Here is a 19,483-nt window from a genome sequence, read left to right as displayed (position 1 = left end):
AATGCAGCCCCATATATAGTATAATGCAGCCCCATATAGTATAATAGAGCCCCATATATTATAATGCGCACCCCATATTCCTGCAGTATTATGGCCACCACGTACTCACTGATTTACATCTTCTCAGCAGCTCCGGTGCTCGGCACAGCGTGATGAGCAATCAAGTGATGTCATTGTGCCCACTGCATCAGAAGCATTGGGGGAATGATGGGAGAGGGAGAGTAATCTGATACTCTGTCATCCATAATTGAATTCAACTGCATCAGCCTCTATGATGCTGCAGCTGGCAGCGGGCCCCTCTGACACAGGCCACATTGCGAAAACTGGGCTTGAGGGATTGGGGACGTTAGGAAAATGCCTAGTTTGCCTGCAAAACTGCTGGCTCTGCAAATAATACTTCTGTGCATTTTCTGTTCCATGACTTCAGCTGTTCAGGACTGTATGGCACAACACTAGAACTTGTGACATAAGAAAATAAAGTGGCAAGCTATTGCAAGAAATAAGAGCTCTTATCAGCAAGTTAATAATTACCAAACTCAGATGGATTAATTTCAGAACAAACAGCTTAAAGAGGTTGTTCCCTTTATTTTCTGCCCCGGCTGCAGTGTGTTATAAAATAACCACAGCTCCAAGTGTCTAGCATTGGCTGCGGTGCTGACGTCAAATGGACAGCAAGGCAGACAATTAGTGAGCTCAGCAGTAGAGATGAGCAAACATCGTCGGCTCCCTCCTTATTCCGCAAGCTATACCGCTTAGGCTGGGTTCATATTGTGTTAGGGGGCTGCGTTTAACACATCCATTACATAGCATTAACGCTATGTAACGGATGCATAAGATAGCGAATCACTAACGCATGTCATAATCGGCATGCGTTAGCGATGTGCCGTCATTCTATGACAGACCCTTGGACGCGGTCTGCAGCGTTTGAGGGTCCGTCACTGCTAGCTCAGATGCAGCATCTGCGCTAGCACGATCGCATGACGCGATCGCATTAGGGAGTAGCGTTAACGCACTCCGTTCACGCTATGTGTTGAACGGACTGCATTATGCTATGTGAACCTGGCCTTAAGGTACTGTCACACTTAGCGATGTACCAGCGATCCCAACTAGCGATATGACGCGGTCAGGATCGCTGGTACATCGCTAAGTGGTCGCTAGTGAGCTGCCACACAGGCAGATCTCACTAGCGACATCGCTGGGGACGGGGGTCGCTACTTACCTGTCACACCAGATGGTACTGAAGATGCTGCATCGGATACCTGGAGCGCTCCCGATAATCAGCTGTTTGGCTCGCAGCTGCATGTGTCGCGGGTGTGTGGCAGTTACAACATATGCATGGAGAGCCTGTTTGTTGGGCTGGATGTGTTATGACTCACACAGCTGTGACACATGCAGCTGCGGAATCGAACAGCTGATTATCTGGAGCGCTCCAGGTATCCGATGCAGCTTCTTCAGTAAGCCCTATAGTTTGCCGAATTAGGAGGGAGCCAGTAATGTTCGCTCATCACTTCTCAGCAGCTCTGGCTATGTAGAGAATGCCCCTTTCAGGGCATCTAACCTCACTGATTGGCTGCCATGCTTTCTACGGTGAATGACACAAGGAGCATTGGCGGAGACTCAATGATGGACCTGGCGAACATGAGTACAATGTGTTTTGATATTTTATCATAAACTAAAGCTGGGGTATAAACTTAATTGAAATGGAACAACCCCTTTAAGGCTTACATAGTTAACTAAAGATGTCAGATCATTGCTCAATTTTTGCAGACAGTTGAAAAGTGTGTAAGCTTCTCAAGTGATCTTATGTTTTTTGTCCCTGAGCTTGTGCGGTAAGTGGCTCGTGATTCATTCATGACTCTTACACAATGGCTGTCGACATATAAAACCTCAGATTTTTCTTACAATAAGCAAAAGCTTTTCAGCAAACCCCATTTCACATGCAACTCTGTTACCTGAATTCTTGATTAGTTAACCAGCTGCAGTATAAAATGCAGTCAACTCTATAACCTCAGCACGATAACCACTCTGGCATTAACTTCTAGCACAGAACCTCTTATTAACCCTTTGCTTCTTAGTTTGCTTCCCAATGGGCGCCTAAATAATCACTGTCAGTAGACAAGCTGCAAAATTTTAGGATATCTAACTAATTTTGCCTACATAGACCATTTCTGTATTACATTCAGGGTACTGCCTAGTACTCCATTGGACAACTATAATAATACCGCACCTAAGTGTCTCACAGTATATATCAACTGTCTACTGGACAGTATATATACCAGATGGAAGTACAATAATATCACTAGCCATTAGGGATGGGCTTTTCGTGGAAGTCTGGATGGTGGCCAATATCACATATTGCAGCCAGTTGTCCCGTACAATGCCCTCATACTGTCCCATGTTTGTAATGTATAGGATTCTGAAAGTATTATCCAGCAGTAATGTTATTAGATGTATACTAGTCCCTTGATGATAGGAAGGAAACCATGTTTTATTTAAACTTACCTTAACAAATGTAAAATTAATAAAACCTCCTGGAAATTGCAAGAGAAGATTTGATTTGGATGCCCCACATGTGCCATTTGCATTTGTCTCGTTTGGTTTGATGTTTAAATATCTTTTCTCCTGTAAAATACAATATATAAACACGTCACAAACTGCCAAAAAAATGGGGGGTGGCATCACATTACCAAAATAAATGAGTTACCCCTCAAGAATGTTTTGGTTTCAGGATACAAGTAATTGTGCTCCTTTTGGTTCTAATGTGAAGTGAAGTGTTTGACAGATGGGATGTAAAGCTTGTTGCCAGTCGGCATTGAAAGGTTCTCAAATGTGGTATTTCCTATTACATGGTTTCCTTTAAATTGGAAGATTTGCTGTAGATATTTCCACTTTTATAACTTGCTTTGTTTACCTCTTACAGTTATACATTTTTTAATTGTTTTATGGGATGGAACATAATGACACATTGGCTATTCTACACCAGCTTTTCCCATTGAATTCTGTATGTCATCCCTTTTACCACTATTAGTGTTACAGTTGTATTTCTCCAATATTTGATTTTCACTCTCGGACACATTGAAAGACATTAAAAGAGTACAGTGGAGGAAATGTAATCCAGAATGATATGTTAAGAACACAAATATACCTCCCATATTTTTCTTATCCAGGTGAGCTGTACTAGCTATGCTATAATGTAACTTGACTAGCCTTGCAATGGACTCAATGAAGTAGTTTTATCATGTAATCAAATATGTTTCCTGGTTTAGCTATCTTTTGCTACTCAACAACATGCAAGTATCAATCCATATACTTACTTTTTTTCCTTTTATTGAAATATCTATTTCAAGCTCTAGTCCCATATCTGCAATAATGCATGCTCCTTTGTCATCTTTTACTGTGTAGTTGCCAATTTCTGGTGGCCCAGATGTTGGGGGTAATGTTGGAATAACATGGGTTGTTGTATGACTGGTAGTGTTTGATGTGGTGGTGTTGGATGGTGCATGAGTGGTGGTGTTTGACGGTGCATGGGTGGTGGTGTTTGATGGTGCATGGGTGGTGGTGTTTGACGGTGCATGGGTGGTGGTGTTTGACAGTGCATGGGTGGTGGTGTTTGACGGTGCATCGGTGGTGGTGTTTGACGGTGCATGGGTGGTGGTGTTCGATGGCTCTTGGGTGGTTGTGCTTGCTGGTACACTGGTGGTGGTGTTTGATGGTTCCTTGGCGGTGGGTTGTACCAGAAAGAAAGGCCAAACTTTTAGCATAGTTGATGATGTTTGGACAGATGTATCAACCAGAAAAGTTCCTAAAAACAGCATAAGAAAGATTTGATCAGATTGCAATATATGCAAACAGCTTTTGAAAAGCTAAACAGTTATACATTTATTTATACACGCTGGACTTGTTAAAAAAATTCTTTATGTAGCTCAATTATTGGAATGATATCTCAACCAAATAATATATTGGGCTCATGCTCTTGTATACTAGTGTACCAGAGAAACATACAAGAGCTAATTCATTAAGACAGATGTTGCACTCGCCAGTCTTAATGAAGGGCCCACTGGAAAGCGGTGCACCACATTCATTGGCACAAACGATTTAATGACTTTGGAGTATCTTCTCATTGGCTTGTGCTTCCGTGCACCTTCCCAGAAATGCTGCTATAGTCAAGGACTGGAATAGCATTTCTGGTGTAAGAAACGCAGGCACGTTTGATGAATTTCACATGCGGGCATAGCCATGCCCCATTATGTTTCTCCTCCTCCCCAGATCCAACCATTTTGGCAGAGCGGCTTCAATCAGATGTGAAAACGGCAAAAGTCACAAGATGTTCGCGCAACTCAGCATTGTGCAAAAACCAACAAACTTATGTGTATAGCGTTCTACCAGCCCTCCCCCATAGGCAGAGGTCATGGAAGGGGAGGGGGATTTGCTATATTGACAGCTCGATCCTTGTTGATTGGGGAGACATACACTTCTGCAAGTTGTGTTTGTCAGAGATTAGCTCAGTCCACAACTATAGGCCCCGTCTCACATGAGATTGTTCGCGAGATCGCTGAAACGTCATTGATTTTGTGACGCAACAGCGACATCGCCAGCAATCTTGCTACATGTGACACATAGCAGTGAATGGCCCCCCCGCTGGATATCGCTGATCATGCTCGAATGTCCTAGGCCGTTGTTTGATCGTTGGTGTCCAGCTGGCCAGCATGCATCGCTGTGTTTGATGCCGACGAGCGTCCTCGTTGGCGATGCAGAACTAAAGGGCATGTCACACTAAGAGATATCGCTAGCAATATCGCTATAACTAGTGACGTTATAGCGATATTGCTAGCGATATCGCTATGTGTGATACTTACCTACGACCGGCTCCCCCGCTGGTTATCGCTGATCGCGCGAGAACGTTCAGGAATGTTTCTCGTCGTCTGCTTCCTGTGGCGCTTCCTGCTGTGAGGACGAGCGACGCGTGGAGCCGGGCGGGAGGACGCAGGATCGCCTGGTGTGACAGGTAAGTAGCGATCCCCGTCCCCAGCGATGTCGCTGGTGAGATCTGCCTGTGTGGCAGCTCACTAGCGACCACTTAGCGATGTACCAGCGATCCTGACCGCGTCATATCGCTGGTCGGGATCGCTGGTACATCGCTAAGTGTGACAGTACCTTTAGGGACGCAGGCGGGAGATGTCAGAATAGCTGCTGTGTGACAAGGTCCCAATGTCCGCCGAGGTCGTCATATGGATCGCCGTATCATTGCTGCATCGTTGAGTAGATCTGCCTATTTGACGGCTTACTAGCGATCATGTAGTGACGCACCAGCGATCCTTACCAGGTCGTATCGTTGGAGCGTCGCTAAGTGTAACGGTACCCTATCTCAAGTGTATGGCTTCTTTACCTATGAAGACAATTGTTAAACAATTCACAAACCTAATTTATAAAGCCTTGTACCCTATGTTGTCTAAAGTTATATATTTTAGGTATGGCAAGTATTTAACGTGCACAGCCCCGCCCACTCTGCATAGCCACATTCACTATAATATCCCACATCATCCCGTCAGCCAGAGCCACCGGACTACTACCTATAATATCCCACATCATCCCGTCAGCCAGAGCCACCGGACTACTACCCCAAATATCCCACATCATCCCGTCAGCCAGAGCCACCGGACTACTACCACTAATATCCCACATCATGCCGTCAGAGCCACCGGACTACTACCCCAAATATCCCACATCATCCCGTCAGCCAGAGCCACCGGACTACTACCACTAATATCCCACATCATGCCGTCAGAGCCACCGGACTACTACCCCTAATATCCCACATCATCTCGTCAGCCAGAGCCACCGTACTACTACCCCTAATTTCCCACATCATCCCGTCAGAGCCACCAGACTACTACCCCTAATATCCCACATCATTCCATCAGAGCCACCGGACTACTACCCCTAATATCCCACATCATCCCGTCACAGCCGCCGGACTACTACCCCTAATATCCCACATCACCCCATTAGCCAGAGCCATTGGACTACTACCCCTAATATCCAACATCATCCCTTCAGCCAGAGCCACAGGACTACTACCACTAATATCCCACATCATCCCATCAGAGCCACCGGACTACTACCCGTAATATCCCACATCATCATGTCAGCCAGAGCTGCCGGACTACTACCCCTAATATCCCATATCACTCCATCAGCCACCGGATTACTACCCCTATTATCCCACATCATCCCATCAGCCAGAGCAATTGGACTACTACCCCTAATGTCCCACATCCTAACTTCCATACCGGGGATCCCCTTAAGAGAGGCCTGGGGTCAAAACCAAAGCGCTGGATAGATTTGCCCTGACTTCAATAGCAATGATCGCTTTAAGAGGGAAGATGTGCCTATGGGATGGAGGATGTGTGATTGATATATGGGCAGGGAGGGGGGGGATTCATTTCTTTCCTGTGCTCTCTGCTCCTTTCTGGGGGCAGGAAATGGCTTGGAGCTTATGTTCCTGGGGATGCTAGATTTCTCCCACCATGACAGTGTCTGCTGAGGTGTTGTTGTGGAGTGAGAAAACTGTTGTTCATAGCAACCAATCACAGCTCAGCTTCTTTGCTTAGTGATTGGTTGCAAGTAAAACTGTTGCTCATAGCAACCAATCACAACTAAGCTTCTTTTAAACAGCGCTGGTGAAATGAAACATGCTTCATGATTGGTTGGTGATACGCACATACACATACATACATACATACATTCACTTTTATATATAGAGATTGCAACTAATTAACATTTCATTAATGCATCTTAAAAAAGTGAAGCAACTTCAAATTGCCTTTGTAAAAAATATACTGCCATTTGGCATATACAGATTCTTTATAGATCTATTGTTTCAGTGCTAAGTCAAATCTGAGGTCATACCCTTCATCTGAAAACATAAGATAGATATTTCTGCCTTAGATGTGAACTTGATGAAAAGTTCACTATCGAAAAGTGCATCACAAAACATTCTGATTTTCAACTTGTTGAAGCCAGTGATTGCCCGCATCAGTCACGGTAATGTTGCCCAAGAAGTCATCACTGTAGGACCTGAAGGAACCACCGGAGCGGTGGCAGGTTTTATATACCACCACAACCGAGTGGAAGCAAAGCAATCAAGATGTGGTGTGATTATAAGTAAAATATTACATAAATTTTTCAGGAATTACAGCACTCTTTTTTTTTCTATCCCTCAAATTCACAGGCTCAAAAATACACATTAATTATATACACTCGCTTATTTATTGTGTGTCTAATTCCATGTTGTTCCAGATAACTAAAATATGCTGTGTTAGAAATTTTAAATTGACTTTGCAAATAATAAAAACTTTAAATCTGTGATATGCACACTGTCACCATTCCCCCAATAAGTACACTGTCACATTCACCATCACGGGAAAAACAATGAAATTGTGGCAATGTGCACTCCACAGTGTGATTGCAGACTTTTCAATGCAGGTGGACAACACCTATAAGGTAGCTCATCTGGGCCTGCTGCCTTAGGCTGTGTGCACACGCTGCAGATTTTGCTGCGGTTCCCTATGGGAATCAAAAACCGCAATGCAGATGGTGCGGCCTCAATAGTAAAAACCTGGTCACACTTGTCAAACACTATGTTTGACGAGTGTGACCAACCTGTCAATCACTTTCCAAGCGATGCTTCAAATCGCTTGGAAAGTACTTGAATATCGCACACGAAAATCGCGATCATAATCGCGGTGAAATCGCGCGGAAAAAAACGCGCGATTTCTGGGAAGGAGTCCGGTTTTTGGTGTGCGTTTTAACACGCACCGTGGGCACATAGCCTTAAAGTGCACATACTTTTATATTCAAAGTAGTAGTTTTATTTATGCCAAAAAGTTGCAAATGGCCTAATGATCCATTCCTTACTTTTTATTGTCATCCATGAATAAAAGTTTATCAAATGGAACTCAACCATGAGCCAGCTTTCCTGCTTGTAAGTTGAGTAGAGGAGAATGGTGGGGAATGGATCAGGGTTTATAGAGTATTTTCCCCATAAATGGAATGTAATCAGGTTATTGACATTGTCTGCTCCAACCCTCAACTGAAACAGGGAACTTCCCAAACTCTGACTGTTTGAATATAATGTACAGATATTACTGAGCAAAAGAAGGTAATGAATTATACTGGAAACACAATTTTAATTGATCATTAGGGTCGTGTTTGTATATTGGCCACATTCCATGTCTTAGGTCTCATGTGTATGGAAGACATTACTAGTTTTCTACAGCAATGCATTTACCTTCTAAACACTGGCTGTAGCACCTTCCCTAGTTAACTCAACAACCACAGTTATTTAAAATATTTTTTACAGTTGAATCTGCAAGAAAATATTTCCAATATACTGTGCTCTTGTTTGCCCTTACTGCTCTCCAAAGCAGGAGGCTGCCTACCCGCGATGGTCATGTGTGCAAAATGAAATTAGCAAATAGCTCACAAAGGCACTTAATCCAAATATAATCAAACAGGTCAACAATCTATTGAGTCACATTGTTTTGTCTAGTGAGTAATCTTTAGTTGGTTAATTTGTCCAAAAAAAGATGACAAGAAAGAATTCAAATATTCAGGCAAGCTATTACTATATTAAAGCTGGTGTCATACCTACTGCTTTCACTTGTTTTCTGTGGAATTGTTTCCGGCCTTCTACATTTATGATAAAAACACTGCAGAAGCAAAGTCCAGTAGGAGTAATAATTACAGACGTATTGCAGGAAAGATGTATATCTTTGTACCGTGTTAGCCAGTAGATAGAAAAATATTTTACTCAGGTCTCTTCATCAGGCATTGACTAATACAAAATCTAAAGAATCGCATATTTATATAAATATGTGACTCTTCAGATTTTGTATTAGTCTTTGCCTGATGAAGAGACCTGAGTAGTCTCGAAAGCTTGCAATGTGCTAACATCTTTTCAGTTAGCCATTAAAAGGTATCAGCCACTGAGGACTCTCAATTCTAAATATTTGTCTTATGAAAATTATCAACTCCTCTTGTAGGGTTAAAAGAAAACTTAAAGGGAACTTGTCATGTCCCAAAATGCTATTAACCTGCAGATATGGGGTTAATCTGCTGGTTAATAGAGTTCTAAAGTCATATGGCCACCATACTAAAAGCCTGGCTTCTGGGAGGAAAAGGCACTGATTGACCACTGGGTCAGCAGTACTTGAGTACAGCACTGGCTGTCAGTCAGTGTCGGGGCATGGTTACAGCCGCCGCTCAATATGTGCCGATTGGTGACTGAAGCCGCACTCTATGACTGAAAGCCTGAGGCTGCCGGGAAGAATAAAGTTAATTTCCTCCCGGCAGCTAGGCTGTCAGTGCAGTGGCTGCACAGCTTTAGGGCGCTATTAATCTGCAGGTTAGCGTTTTTTGACATGACAGGATCCCTTTAAAAGAAAACGTTTAATAGAATGTTAAACATTGTATATAATAAAGATAAAATCCTTTCCTGCATCATTAAATAATAACCAAGTAAATGTAAATATCACTGCAAGTGTAACAACCCAAATAATAAAGTTATGCATTTTTCTAAATGCATGATGCCTACAGTGAAACATAGTGGGGGCAATCTCCTTATTTGTCTGCATGAGTGCATGATGGTATCATAATTTCACAGCTGTTCTGCTCTAAATTGAAAGCAAAGATGCTACCATCACTCCGTGCCCTTAGTAGATGGGCACTTTGCCAATAAGACAATCTTTATTATAATCTTTATTTTTTATATAGTGCTAACATATTCCGTAGCGCTTTACAGTTTTGCACACATCATTGCTGTCCCCGATGGGGCTCACAATCTAAATACCCTATCAGTATGTCTTTGGAATGTGGGAGGAAACCGGAGTACCCGGAGGAAACCCACACAAACACGGGAAGAACATACAAACTCCTTGCAGACAATAATCCAAAACACATATTTTACATTTCTGAAGAAGAACAGGGTGAAAGTGATTCAGTGTTGAAGTATGTCTCCTGATCTGAACCCAACCAAACACCTATGGAGAGTTCCAAAGAGACAACTTGAGAATCATTCTCCATCCAGCATCTTCACTCTAAAGGAGGTTGCTCTTAAAGAACAGAAAAAGAAAGATGTTGCAACATGTCACCTACTTGTTCATTCCCTGCCTAAAGGACTTGGTGGTGTCCTTAAAAATCATGGAGGTCATTCAGTGAATGTAATCATTTTTGATGTGGAGTGTATTTATTTTTGCATCAACTAATTTGAGACTGAAGATTCTGCATTAAAAGTTAAGTTATTTACCTGACTTTCATGTTACGGGTTAAAAAAATGTTCTCTGAAACTCTGTTTTGTCAAAATATTGGAAATTGTTCTTGTATTCAGTGAAAGATTGATTAAAATCTTACTTTTCAAAGTGGGGTGTATTCCGTTCTACAGAGCAGTGTATCTGAAGATATTTCTTGAGGTGGACAACCCTTCTAATAATATAAGAAACTATGTATTTCACTTTAACGTTTCTCATTTTTTCCAGTATGAGAGTCTAAGTGACACAGTGTACAGGACTAGCTTACAGAACCTTTTGTGTGTGAGTATTAAACATCTCGTTTCCATTTCCTTTTAGTCAACACGTGAAAAATAAAAGATACAAATGTGTCACAAGGTAACATATGAAGAATGAAAGCGAAATAATGAAGTTCACAAATGAGGATATGAATTCTGATCATATCTGCCGTATGAAGACAGGAAGTTTCACAAGGGCAACCTAGAGATGCAGTCATTGTGTTTCATGTAGTGTTATGCATAACAAGCAGGACAGTCTATTCTAGCCAGTACAGCGGACCGTGACTTTCCCAGACATGTGATGGAGTGAGCCTTAGTAATTACAGAGTTAGGAGAACAGGAGCATTCTCTGCTCTTTATACCTTCCATTACAATTCTGCCTCACCGCTCTGGGGTCTCCTGGGTTTCTGTGAACTGTCTGTAAGTTATGACATTCTTATGGAGCACACATGATGACCATTACAGCCATTCACTGCATTTAGTGGTTTTCAGCTGATTTTTCAAAAATCACATCTGAGGCCAGTGATTGGCTGCAGTGGTCACTTGCAGAGCCATTGGAGCAGTTAGGGAGATAACAAGTCAGTGGAAGTTATTTTATTATTTTCATGCTTTCCCTGGATTATGACAACCTCCGGAAAAAAAAACCCTGGACAACCCCTTTAAAATGTGCCAATCTATTGGTGCAAAATATTGGTCTGAATTAAACCAACCAAGCGTCTAAGATGTCTAGCAACATGCATCAAATCTGTAAGACCGCGTGAGCCATCTGTGAGGTATGCATGCCAAGTTTTTCTTTCTGAAAAGGTATTTTACGTGCCTTAGGAATGATAAGATTTTTTTTTTATCAACTTAATTTTTTACATATTCTAAGCAAGCAGGACTAGTCTGCAGGGACATCTCTTCCCAAAGACTAGTCATGCCTTCAGTCCTCTAATCAGGTCTGCCTGGGCGTGATGCACAGCCTCCATACACTCTCCATTATGGCAGAACTTCGGGCACACAATGCTCATGTGCAGGATTTCCAATGGTGCTACCATAACCAAATAGACTGTTATCCAGGGAGGTATGATTAGAGGATCCGAGGCAGGACTAGTCTAAGAGGAGGTCACCCACTGGGCTAGTCCTGCTTTATAAGTGTATGCAGAGCTGCAAAATAAAAGTAATTTTGTAAAAAACAGCAACATTAGTACGGCACATAAATTATCTGTTCAGGGTAAAGTAACCAGCAGGTATCCTGTTATAGTAGCGGTTGGGGACAGTCAGGGATTATTCCTCGTGCTTTGCCTACGATGTGGTGCATGACACCGGCATTCTTTCTGGTGCCTATTGAATGTCTGCATTATGCACCACCCCACAGGCACAGCACTAAAAGTGATAGTACGTCTGATTTGCCTGGGGTGATCATTTGTTCTTTTTGAGTAATGTCCACCAAATATTGTAAACTTTAAGACACATGACACAAGTAACAAAAGAATGTGTCATTTATATGAACGAGATAAAAGGAACGAGTCCTGTCTCGATATAAAAATCCTTAGTGACCAGTGACATATGCCAAGATAAGAGCTCAGGTATACAGCTGAGCCTGTATGAAGCTCTTTATACATGGAGCATGCCGTGTTCAGCTCCATGGTTCCTCTATATGGTTCCTCCATATTTACCGTAGCCCAAATTCTCTTAATTTGTTTATATGATGCACTATTACAACTAAACAGCTAACAGTACAAAAGCAAATGAAATAAAAAAAACTGTTTTTCTTTGCATTTTTACTTCATTTTTTAGTGTATCTACCTTTAAAACAAAACAAAAACTGAACTAAACAGTCAAGTGTGATTATGGCCTAAAGCCGTAGCATGCTGGGAGATGCCTCCAATGACCCCTAGGCTGCCGTTCTGGTCCTACTATACCTCTATATGCTCTTCACATGGCTATAGAGACGTTTATAAGAGTGGGGTTGTTTCTGCAGCAGGCTCATCTGTCACATGTGAATACCCCTTTAGGAAGACAAAATTTCAAATACACCTGGGGTGAAATGACTGGCATCAATGTCTCGGTTGTCTGGTAAGTGCATGAAAATTCACAGGTTTCCACAGCCACTGCTCAATTACTGTACATACTTCTATGGTATTAAAAGGACACCCAGCAGTGTACTATAAGCAAGGTAAATGATAAAGCCTCAGCATCAAGGACAGTGAATTACTTTATTTCTATTATGCTGCTGAAAATCTTCTTCTGGCTACAAAACACCGCTCTGTCAATGAATGAACTGATTTTCAGTCACTGTGATTTATCAAACAGATTTGTCACATGTGAATATTCCTTTAATTCTCATTTTTCACTGATATTTTAGCTTTTTGACAACATTACTTATTACTGTAAGATGATTATAGGTAATTATCTCTGATCAGTTAAGCCCCCATTACACTTTAGATAGCTGTTCTGCAGCCACTATCTCACCCAACTATCCCATACACAGGAGAGCTCGCCCTGCCAAGAGCTCCTTTGTTCTCTATGAGATCCGATGTCAAATATTTCTGGTGGCGGCTTATCTCTTAGGCCGGGGTCACACTTGCCAGAATCTCGCTTGAGTCTCGCATCTCAATACCCGGCATTGCCGCCGGCACTCGGACCGGAGCGCTCAGCTGCATCGAAATACATCATGCAGCCGCACACTCCAGTCCCGAGTGCCAGCGGCAGTGCCGGGTATTGAGATGCGAGACTCAAGCGAGATTCTGGCAAGTGTGACCCCAGCCTAAGAGAAGGAAAGCATCTGAAATCGGACATGTCAAATCCTTATCTCGACCGACAATCATCTTGTCACATATTAGACTGTCGATATTGGCGGGAGAGGCCAACATTAGTCTCACATGTATGGGGACTTTTATGATCCCCACCTGTGAGATTCAGGATGTTCATGAGAATATCCTTCTGTGCGAATATTGCAGTAGTGCGCTTGCATGGGGGTCTCAGCAGTCAGACCCCCACATATCCCCTATGCTGTGGATAACTGAGCAATCATTCGTAGGACAAGTCCTTTAAAGGAATTCTGTAAAAAGGTTTTTGCCACCTAATCTGAGAGCAGAATAATGTAGAGACAGAGACTGTGATTACAGAGATGTGTCACTTACTGAGCTGCTACCTGTCAGATTTTCACAAAAAGACCAGTAACCTCCTGACATGTAGTCATCCATATTCATGAGTTTTGTATAACCCCGCCCTCACTGCTGATTGGCAGCTTTATGCATATGCGCAGTGCACACAGACAGCTGTCACTCAGTGGAGCAGGCGGGGTTATACACAGCTCAATATTAAGAGAACTGGTAGATCTGCAGCAGATAAAACGATGATTTGTATCAAAACCGCAGCAGGCAGCTCAGTAAATGATACATCGCAGGAATCTGCGTCTCTGTCCCTACATCATGCTGCTCTCTGGGTATTAAAAACTTGGGGACAGATTCCCTTTAATATTAACAAATATCTATTGTTATAGTATTCTATAAATACATTGTCTTGCCTGTTAAATAAAGAAATCGCTGACTGTAGTACAGACTTTAAATGGGAGTACAGCACATTCTTGAATGCTGCTGTAATCAAATGGGGACTTTTGACCCCATCGCATGACATGACTGAAGAGGTACCAGTGATAAGATCTCCAGCAATCACCAAGTCATCACCTATCCTTTTATGTGATGACTCAGTGTCAATCTGGCCACTTGCACAGGGGTGAATTATTCTTAATTATGTCAGACATACTTTTCCTTTGTTCATTAAGTCAAAGGTCATGAGCCATTGTTTCATGTGAGACTGTCCAATTGCCCTTTTTGTATGTTAATTTGTGCAATGCCTGCTGATTACAGATTGCATCAGCCCCTGCATTGTAAGATCGCTTTTTTAATAGTAATGACTTTTATTAAACCATGTACAAAATACAACACACAAGAATTCATAAAAAGGGGGGGGGGGGCAAGGGAAAAGGAAATAAAGAAAAATGGGAATGGGGAAGTAAAAATGGGGGAGAGGGTCTATTTGCAGCAAACAGTACATAAGCTAGTTTCATAAGCAAATACATGTATGTCCAGATCAAAAATGTAGAAAGAGGTAAGTATTAATTGCTGGACAATAATGGAAATGTTGGTGAAAGATCCTCAGCATATCTATCTATCTATCTATCTATCTATCTATCTATCTATCTATCTATCTATCCACCAAAATCAGACCTCATATATAATGTCAGAATCATGCGGAAAAGTGCTGAGTGAAATAACTGAAAAGTAAAGCACATAGGTTTGCATAGTCACATGAAATGAGTCTCTTTTAATAATGAATATAAACTAGCAAGTACAAAGTAAGATATTCCAAAAATAGATAAATGTAAGTATGCGAGCCACATGATTATACACATGAGAAAGACCAAATATTGCACAACCCCAAAAACAGATAGATAACAGAATGTCAAGTGGGACAAAGTCATGAGGGCAAGATGTAAGTTACTCCCTGATGAAGCGGTAGCGAAACGCTCGTTGGAGTAGGTGAAGGGGGATATGGTGTGCCTCCATGGTCAGTATGTGCAATTCTTGATGAATTATATGCTGTACATTTAGTGCTGTTCTTTATATATTTACATCTTGCCCTCATGACTCTGTCCCACTTGACATTTTCTTATCTGTTTTTGGGGTTGTGCAATATTTGGTCTTTCTCGTGTAAAATCATGTGGCTTGCATTCTTACATTTATCTCTTTTTGGAATACCTTATTATACTCTTGCTGGTTTATATTTATTCTTAAATGAGACTAATTTCATGTGACTATACAAACATATGTGCATTACTTTTCAATGGTTGCACTCTGCACTTTTCCGTTTGATTCTGACATTGACTGTTTTATATATGAGGTCTGACTTTGGTATATATTCGGGATCTTTCACCAACATTCCCATTATTGTCCAGCGATTAATACTTACCTCTTTCTACATTTTTGATCTAGATATCCATATATTTGCTTATGAAGCTAGCTTATGTACTCTTTGGTGCACATACATCCCCTCCGCTGTTTTTATTTCCCCATTCCCATTTTCCTTTACTTCCTTTTCCCTTGTTCTCTTCCCCTTTTGATGAATTCTTGTGTGCTGTATTTTGTATATGGTTTAATAAAAGTCATCATTTTTACAAAGCGATATTGCCTAATTCTGGATATTCTGTATAGGTTTAATGTTTGATATATTCATATGCTTTCTAGAATATTTTGATTATATTTTGGTATTTCCTTTTATATAGGCTTTCTGCGGTGTACGAGTCTGCACCACTTGCAGAACAATTATGCAGACTAATTGAACAATGAGAGAACAGCTATGTCTACCTCCCCCCAATCCTGTGAGACAATGCCCTGAAATGGGAGCTGAGGTTTATGAAAGGGCCCTGCTCCTGTCACCGATGTGATTCTACAGGGCATCACCCCAGGGACCATGGTTCCAGCTGGTGGAATACAGATCTGCTCCACTTCCCAACACTGAGCCCACAAAGTAATTTGGATAACCCAGGATGAGGCAATCAGGTCATCTGGCTACATTGCTCAGTCAGCTTCCTAAGCTTGTGTGGTGCCCCTGAGGCTCAGTCGCCACAGAGGTATTGCACCTTCTCCTAAGGTGTAGTGCCCCACCATCCAGGTAAGGTGGGAACTCCTTTCCACACTCCAACACTCGCACCCCACACAACAGGGTAGTTCTGCACAACCACATTGCGGCTCAGTGCTTAGAGAGTAGCGGAGCACCTCTGGTGGTTCCCTGCATGGAACACTGGATGTGCTGGGAGGTGGGTGGAGTTGAGATCCATATAAAAGATGGGGAAGGTTTAGAATTACAGGTCAGTCTGGCGGGAGGTCAGGCGAGAGGAGATCAGTCTGAGGACAGTCTGACGGGAGATCAGGCGAGAGGAGGTCAGTCTGAAGTCAGTCTGAGGGGAGTCTGGACAGTCAGTCAGGAGAGTCTGAGGACGGGTCCGAGAGGAAGTAGATCCCTAGAAGAGGAAGAGAAGAAGGAGTGCTGCAGCTGCCTCAGTGATCTGAGCCAGCTGGCACGGGAAAGGAACAAGAGAGAAAGACGCAGAACTGCAACCTAAGCTTCCATAGGAAAGAGAGACAAGTACAGAACGAAGGAGTAGAGAGAACAGAGAGGAGTTGTGGGTTGGAAGAGGAACCCTGCCTATAGGTTCTCAGCGCAAGGCCGGGCCCGGTTCCCGAGGTTGTATGGACACTTATGGTTCTGCAGCAGACACCGGTGGAGTAGTAGGCTGTAAATGCACTAATCCCAACTTAGACTCGGGGCACAACAGCAACTGAATAGAGAGCCAGGACTCTGAAGAAGGGGGTCCCCGACAGAGGCTACAGCTGTCTGCCATACGAGTAGAGTTGTTGGGAACATCTGACAGGAGGAATTCCAGAGTACCACGGTACTGGAGAGCTTCACACTAAAAGGCACATTGGCGGAGTCGTTCAGGAAAGGTACATGTTGGCGGAGTGTTGGAGAGGAGAGCCCTGACTTGCCCGGGAGGCTGACTGAGTCTCTGCCCCGGAGGAAGCGGGCACCAGTGTGTACCATGAACTGAGTAAAGCGTTGAAACTGCAAGCCCTGGTGTCCTCCATTCATTTGCGCACTAACATCTTCAGCACCGCTACACCTGGGTACCAATCCCCTCACCGCTTGTGCCTCTCCTCTGATCTTACATCCACACTGCCCTGGGACTACAGCTCCACCTGTGGGGAGCTACACCATCTTTGCTGCACCATCTCATCAGTCCCAGTGGATCTGCATGCATCGTTGGCTTAACATCTTACTTGCCAAACACCACAGGTGGCGTCACGAACATAAACTATATCACAAACCACCATTGATTTGGGCGCCCAGGGCCACGGACCGGGTCACCGCTGCTGTGACACATTTCCCCTTGACACCGGCCCGGTACCGAGTACCCCACGGCCCTGGGAGGGCGACCCACTTACCACTTCCAAGGTGTGGTCTTTCTAAAGACAGCCGGACCAGTGGACAAGAGTACACACTGACCCTCATGTCTCCACACTGTAGATAAGTGAAAATTTGTAATCTTGGTACAACCCCTTTTGAGGGACACAGCATTTTTTTTCTCTCTAAACCCAATTATGCTTTGGACACCTTGGAATACATAAGTGGGCTTTTGTGCTGCTGTGTTTTTCCTGCCTGGAATTTACAGCTCGTTGGCTTAGTGGTAAGCAATGTTACTTTACAGCACTGGGGCCATGGGTTCAAATTCCACCAAGGACGCCATCAGCAAGAAGTTTGTATGTTCTCCCCGTGTTTGCGTGGGTTTCCTCTGGGTTCTCTGGTTTCCTCCCACACTCCAAAGACATACTGATAGGGAATTTATACGCTGACCCCAATGGGGATGGCGATGCTGATGTCTGTGTAATTAATGGTGTTATGTATAAGGGAGTAAAATATATAAATAACTTTGTCCTTTTAAATAAAACATGATTTTAGTGATCTGTTTTGGAGCGGGATTTCTCTGTTCTAAACGGTTTCCATTATGTGCAGTTCTTTTCCCAAACTGCAGATTAATTTGGAGTATGTTGTCAGTAACCTCGGGAATGCGTGGGCGCAGTCAGACCTTACAGCTTGTATATGAGTTTCAAGCTGTATGATACAACGAACAGCATCATTTTACTTACTACGTCGTTGAACCGTATTCTATTCTTTTTTCAGTTATGGACTCTAGTTGCAGAACAGGAACAGCTCTAGATGCCTCGTACACATTGAAGCAGTGTATTATGTCCCCTCCCAAAATCCATAAGAGCACTAAAGGTACAAAAGTTACTATATATATAGAACCACACTCACCTGAGAACAGCAGAAGACAGACCAGTGTCGTGCTCGCCATGGCTCCGTGTCGGCAGCTACTCGTCTGTGGGGAAATAGGTGCAGCTCTGCGAACTTATCTAGAAGTAGGAGGAAGTTTAAACCTCTGCACAGTTACTGTCACGTGAGTATTAGGAACTGGTTTCATATTCCGTAGTCGGAGATGATGAAAGTCATTAATGCCGGATATTCGGTATACTCCTCATACAAGTGGTGATTTCTAACATGTGTCATCTCGCTGCTAATACGAGTGGGGTCATTTTCTTTAGGTCTCATTCAGACAGCACTGCACAGGCTTGTTGGAACAGCGACAAGGATCCATAATAGCGGCGCAGTGCTTCAAATGGAGAACGTCCGATAATTCAGCGAGACGTACACAAGGAAGCTGGATGTGTAACCCTTTGTGTACTGGCCTTTAGTGAGTTCATACTGTGGAGCATCAGTGTTACTCTTCAAGAGTAACAACTTAGAATATCTGTAAATCTGCAGGAAATAATCCTATTTACATAAAAGGCTTTCACAGCGGACATCCTTTTACAAATACGGGGGCAGACGCACAGGATGATCCATAAATATGTGATAGATGCAGTTTTTGCGTCAGGAAAATAAGGGTCGGAGGACCCTTGTTCTATAAAGAGGTGGGAATCACATCTATCAGATATTTATGGGATCTTGAACATTTTGAGCAAAGAGAAACCTAGAGAAACACATTTTTTTTTTACTTTTAAAAACTTGCCAGACAGATTATAAAAGTAAGTCAGCTGAGGATGCGACCTGCAAGACCCCCCCACTGCTAAATATACAGGGTCTTTAGTTTTCATTCTTTGCTGGAGAACAGAACAAGGATGCACAGTCCGAATCCATAGACTTCAATGGGAAAGACAAATAAGCAAACATGCTCATTATGAATGGGGCTGATAAAATGGCAAAATGAGCACAAAAAGGTACAACTATAGCACAGTCATGTGAATGCTTCTTTAGCACTGTTTCTTTGCAGCTCAGTGGTCCTGCATTCAAATCCCACCAAGGACAACATCTGCA

The 19,483-nt window shown here is 42.9% G+C and overlaps 1 protein-coding gene across 1 annotated transcript in view; it reads right to left on the bottom strand.

Annotated features, from left to right (window-relative positions):
• Positions 1-18,733, bottom strand: part of LAMP3 (lysosomal associated membrane protein 3) — a 43,411-nt gene extending 24,678 nt beyond the window's left edge. The window contains exons 1-3 of the mRNA XM_073578760.1: positions 18,425-18,733; positions 3,315-3,802; positions 2,503-2,622 (exon numbers count right to left, since the gene is read on the bottom strand). Of these exons, the coding sequence (XP_073434861.1) occupies positions 2,503-2,622; positions 3,315-3,802; positions 18,425-18,464 (648 nt within the window). The 5' untranslated portion in view covers positions 18,465-18,733. The remainder of the gene's footprint in view (positions 1-2,502; positions 2,623-3,314; positions 3,803-18,424) is intronic.
• Positions 18,734-19,483: the final 750 nt, after the last annotated feature.

The sequence above is a fragment of the Dendrobates tinctorius genome, unplaced genomic scaffold (genome assembly GCF_039654945.1).
Source record: "Dendrobates tinctorius isolate UK_male_01 unplaced genomic scaffold, ASM3965494v1 ptg000060l, whole genome shotgun sequence".
NCBI classification, from domain to species: Eukaryota; Metazoa; Chordata; class Amphibia; order Anura; family Dendrobatidae; genus Dendrobates; species Dendrobates tinctorius.
This window is presented reverse-complemented; position numbering and strand designations above follow the sequence as displayed.